The sequence below is a fragment of the Zalophus californianus genome, chromosome 2 (assembly GCF_009762305.2).
Source record: "Zalophus californianus isolate mZalCal1 chromosome 2, mZalCal1.pri.v2, whole genome shotgun sequence".
Lineage (NCBI taxonomy): Eukaryota > Metazoa > Chordata > Mammalia > Carnivora > Otariidae > Zalophus > Zalophus californianus.
This window is the reverse complement of record NC_045596.1, coordinates 202,864,771-202,870,052: the sequence shown is the minus strand read 5'-3', so window position 1 is coordinate 202,870,052 and position 5,282 is coordinate 202,864,771. Positions and strand designations below refer to the sequence as shown.

At 36.8% G+C, this 5,282-nt stretch overlaps 1 protein-coding gene across 1 annotated transcript; it reads right to left on the bottom strand.

Annotated features, from left to right (window-relative positions):
• Positions 1-4,280: 4,280 nt before the first annotated feature.
• Positions 4,281-5,280, bottom strand: LOC113924502 (mitochondrial import receptor subunit TOM20 homolog). Its single transcript, XM_035726372.1, has 2 exons — positions 5,265-5,280; positions 4,281-5,027 (listed from the first exon to the last, which is right to left on the bottom strand). Exons 1-2 carry the CDS (start codon positions 5,278-5,280, stop codon positions 4,510-4,512), a joined length of 534 nt encoding a protein of 177 aa, XP_035582265.1. The 3' UTR covers positions 4,281-4,509.
• Positions 5,281-5,282: the final 2 nt, after the last annotated feature.

Sequence of the window (5,282 nt, the reverse complement as noted above, 5' to 3'; positions counted from 1 at the left end):
GGTAAAGTTTCATTCTTTTGTAAGCGGATATTCACTTTTCTCAGCACCACTTACTGATGAGACTCTCCTTTCCCCATTGGATATTTTTGGCATGCTTGTTGAAAATCAGTTGGCCATATATGCATGGGTTTATTTGCGGGTTCCCTATTCCATTCCATTGGTTCAAATATCTGTTTTTATGACAAAACCATACTGTTCTGGAGACTGTAGATTTGTAACATATTTTGAAATCAGGAAATGTGATGCCTTCAGTTTTGTTCTTTCTCAAGTTGCTTTGGCTTCTTAGAGTCTTCTTTGGTTCCACATGAGTTTTAAGGATATTTTTACCATTTCTATAAAAAATACCATTGATATTTTGATAGGGATTGCATTGACTCTGTAGAGTCAAAACGTCCATCTTACTTTAGGTAGGGTGGACATTTTTAACAATATTAAGTCTCCCAAACCATGAACATATGATTTATTTTTATTTATGTCTTCTTTAATTTTTTTTTACCAATATTTTCATAGTAGTCAGTGTACAAGTCTATTCCCTTCTTGGTTAAGTTTATTCCTAAGTATTTCATTCTTCTCGATGCTTTTGTAAATGGGATGGTTTTCTTAAATTCCTTTGCAGATAGTTTGTTATTAGTGTATATGATTTTTAAAATGTTGGCTTTGTATCCTGCAACTTTACTGAACTTATTAGTTTCAAGTATTTTTTTGTGGCATCTTTAGGATTTTATACATATAAGGTCATGTTATCTGCAGACAGGGATAATAATTTTACTTCTTCCTTTCCAATTTGGATGCTTTTATTTCTTTTTTGCCTAATTGCTCTGGCCAGGACTTCCAGTACAATGTGGGATAAAAGTGATGGGAGTGGGCATCCTTGTGTTGTTCCTGGTTTGAGGCGAGAAGCTTTCAGCTCTTCATCATTGAGTATGATGGTAGCTGTGGGCTTGTCATATATGGCCTCTGTTATGTTGAGGTACATTCACCTCTACCCACCCTGTTGAGAATTTTGTCAGATGCTTTCTCTGCTTCTATTGTTATGATCGTTGATTTTTGTTCTTCATCCTGCTAATGTGGTGTATCATGTTGATTGATTCACGTATGTTGAACCATCCTAGGAAAAAACCCAACTTGATCATGGTCTATGATCTTTTTAATGTGCTGTTGAATTCCATTGGCCAGTAGTATTTTTTTTTTTTTTGGCTCATTATCACTGCCATTTTTAAATGTCAAGACAGTTTATTTAACTAACTATAGTTGTTTATGAGATATGATACATTTTTAAAATGCTTAGAAGCTCAGCTCATTAGCAATTAAAAAGTGGGTCCAAGGAAAAAGGCTTGATATGTATATTATCAAATCATCATCTAGTTAAGCTGAAAAAGCTGTCTGCTCAAAAGTGAAAAGACAGAGTCTTATATTCTGGTTGTTTGTCTTGCTTTTTCTTGTTGAAGTTTTCCAGAAGGGAAATATTTACTAATATATTTATTAATAGATATATATTTCCAAAAGAGGAATACTTACTAATATAAAGTATGCATACTTTATTGGAAAACAGCCCTCATTTCATGCTTCCCTCAGAGTACTACCTATTGTCCTTCTTTGTTGAAATGTGTCAATTAATGACTATGATAGACTATAATTTTTTTTAAGATTTTATTTATTTAAATGAGAGAGACAGCAAGAGAGAGCGAGCACAAGCAGGGTGAGGGTGGAGGAGCAGAGGGAGAGGGAGAAGCAGACGCCCTGCTGAGCAGGGAGCCTGATTTGGGACTTGATCCCAGAATTCCGGGATCATGACCTGAGCCAAAGGCAGACACTTAACTGACTAAGTGATCCAGGTGCCACCCGCCCCCCCCCCCTGACCTTTTGGAAGATTTTATTTATTTGAGAGGGAGAGAGATAGATTTTTTAAAAGATTTTATTTATTTATTTGAGAGAGAAAGGGAGTGTTTCTTCTGTTTTTTAAAACTTGTAAGCAGATGACCTTTTTTTAAAATAATTTATTAGCATTGAAACTACTTTTTTATTGAGGTATAATTGACATGTAACATTATATTAGTTTCAGGTGTATAATGTAATGATTTGATATTTTTGTACATTGCAAAGTGATTTCCACAATAAGTCTGGTCCCTAAGTCTAGGGACATCTGTCCCTATACATAGTTATAATCTTTTTCTTATAATGAGAATTTTAAGATTATGCTTCTAGCAAATTTCAAACATACAATACAGTATTATTATACCAATGCTGTACATTGCATCTCCATGACTTTATTTTATACCTGGAAATTTGTACCTGTAGACCCTCTTCACCCAATTCACCCACCCCACCCCACCCCACGTCTGTCAACCACCAATCTGTTCTCTGTATCTATGAGTTTGGGGTTTTTTCTTTTTCTTTTTTTAGATTCCACATATAAATGTAGCCATATGGTATTTGTCTTTCTTTGACTTATTTCACTTAGCATAATGTCCTCAAGGTCCATCAGTGTTGTTGTAAATGGCAAAATTTCTTTCATTTTATGGCTAAATAACATTCCTGTTGTGTATATAAAGTATTCTCTTTATCCATGCATCCACTGATGGACACTTAGGTTGTTTTCCCATCAAGGCTGTTGTTAATCATGCTGCAGGGAACATGGGGTGAAACTCCTTTTGAGTTGGTGTTTTCATTATCTTCAGATAAATACCCATTAGTTGAAATTGCTGGGTCATATGGCAGCTCTATTTTAATTTTTTGAAGAACCTCCATACTATTTCCCACAGTGGCTGCACCGGTTTAAAATACCACCAGCAGTGTGCGAAGGTTCTCTTTCCTCCATGTCCTCAACATTTATTTCTTGTCGTTTTGATATTAGTCATTCTCCAGGTGTGAAGCGATATCTTGTCGTGGCTTTGATTTATATTTTTCTGGTGATGAGTGATGTTGAGCACCTTTTAATGTACCTGTTGTCCATCTGTATGTCTTCTTTGGAAGATGTCTATTTAGATCCTCTGCCCTTTTAACAAATTTTTTCACAGTATCACTGCCATACAATGTTCTATTAGCTTCAGATGTACAATTCTGTACATTGTGCAGTGCTCACCATAATTGCGTGGTTCCCATCTGTCACTGTACAGCACTATTACATTATTGACTATGTCCTGTGCTCTGCCTGTTTTTAAATCAGATTGTTTGGTTTCTTTGCTAATGGGTTGCATGACTTCTTTATACATTTTAGATATTAGCCCCATATCAGATACATGATTTTAAAAAAATATCTTCTCCCATTCACTAAGTTGCCTTCTTATTTTGTGATGGTTTTCTTTGCTGTGCTGAAGCTTTTTATTTTGATGTGTCCCACTTTTTAATTTTTGCCTTTGTTGCCTTTGCTTTTGGTGTCAAGCCCAGAAATCATCACCAAGACCACTGTCAAGTAGTTTGGTGCTTATGTTGTCTTCGAGGAGTTTTATGGTTTTAGGTCTTACATTCAGGACCTTAATTTGTCTTCAGGTAATTTTTGTATTTGGTGTAAGATCCAATTCTTCCAGAACCCTTTATTGAGGAGACTGTCCTTTCCCCAGTGCATATTCTAGGCTCCTTTGTTATGAATTACTTGACCTTATATGTGTGGGTTTATTTCTGAGCTCTCTACTCTGTTCCATTGATCCATGTTTCTGTGTTTATGCCAATATCTACTGTTTTTTTTCAAGTTTGCATTTTTAATAACATAAATTACCAACAAGGTCCTGACCTAGTAATCAAAAATTACATAAAACCTCAAAATCTAAAAACAAGAAACAGACTAAATCACACACTAATCTGAGCAAACAAACTAATCCTGGAATATTTCCCAAATAAGAAAGTAAGCACAATTATTACATTCCGTATTTTAGAGAAGAGGCATTAAGGATTCCTGCCATAAGTTTATTTACAAACATATTATGTTGAAATCAAGACTTTGATCCATTTTTCAAAGAGACTGCACCTCTTAAAATGTTCCTTTTCACATCTGTTTGATGGATTAATTAAAACATCCTTATTTCTTTTTTTATTTAAGAGATTAAATGGAAAAAAAATAATCTCTCAAAGATTTTAATGCTGTTTTGATAGTTTCCATCCAATTCTTTTATGTAGAGCAAATGTACTAGCTTAAAAAACGTGCATTCTTCAGCTTTCTCCTATACTTTTTCTGCCTATCTTTCAAAACTAAGCACTGAGTATTTTCAACCTAAGTAATGTGATTTTATATGTACACACTTTAATTGCACGTTTTAGGAATAAAATAAATCCATGATATTTTGTAACTCATAGTGTATTTATAAAATGAAAAGTTTTCTATCAAAATACACTTTTCACTGGGAAAAATAAATAAAATAGACGAATGGATCTACACAAAGTAAAAATTAACTTTGGTAGATTTCAGTGTAGGACAGTCCATAACAAGCCTATTTGCCCTTTTTCCCCCAGAGCTGCTCATCTTCCGACTTAATATTTTAAAAATATTTTAATTGAGATTATGTTGACATTTTCTCATTCCACATCATCTTCAGCTAAGCTCTGAGCACTTAAAATTCTCTGACTAATTGTTGGAAGCTTGGTCAGAAGCATCTGGAACACGGGTGGTGGAAGAGTTTGCTGTAACACTTGGAGCAACTGCTGTGGCTGTCCACACACAGCAATTGCATTTGTCAGATGGTCTACCCCTTTCTCATATTCACCCTGGGCTAGCAACTCTTCACCAAGCTGTATTTCTTCAAGGAAGAATTTCTGAACAGCCTCAGCATCTTTAAGGTCAGGTAACTTGCAAAGTCCAGCTCTCTCCTTGGCAAGCTTTTGTTTCTTTCTTCGTTCTCGAAGCCTGTTCTTGAAGTTGGGGTCACTCCGTCTCTTGCGGTCAAAGTAAATGCAGTACCCGAGGAAAAGAGCCCCGCAGACACCGGCGGCGACGGCGTTGTTCCGGCCCACCAGCTTCCCTCGACCGAGGAGCAGGACTGAGCGCCGCGGCCCGCGAGCAAGCAGTCGGCCGGGAACCCTCAGCGCGGACCACGCTGCTGCGCCCTGACGCTCGCCGCGAGGAAAACATCCTTCTTTCTTTCTTTTTTTTTTTTTAAGATTTTATTTATTTATTTGAGAGAGAGAGAATGAGAGATAGAGAGCACGAGAGGGAAGAGGGTCAGAGGGAGAAGCAGACTCCCTGCTGAGCAGGGAGCCCGATGCGGGACTCGATCCCGGGACTCCAGGATCATGACCTGAGCCGAAGGCAGTTGCTTAACCAACTGAGCCACCCAGGCACCCCAACATCC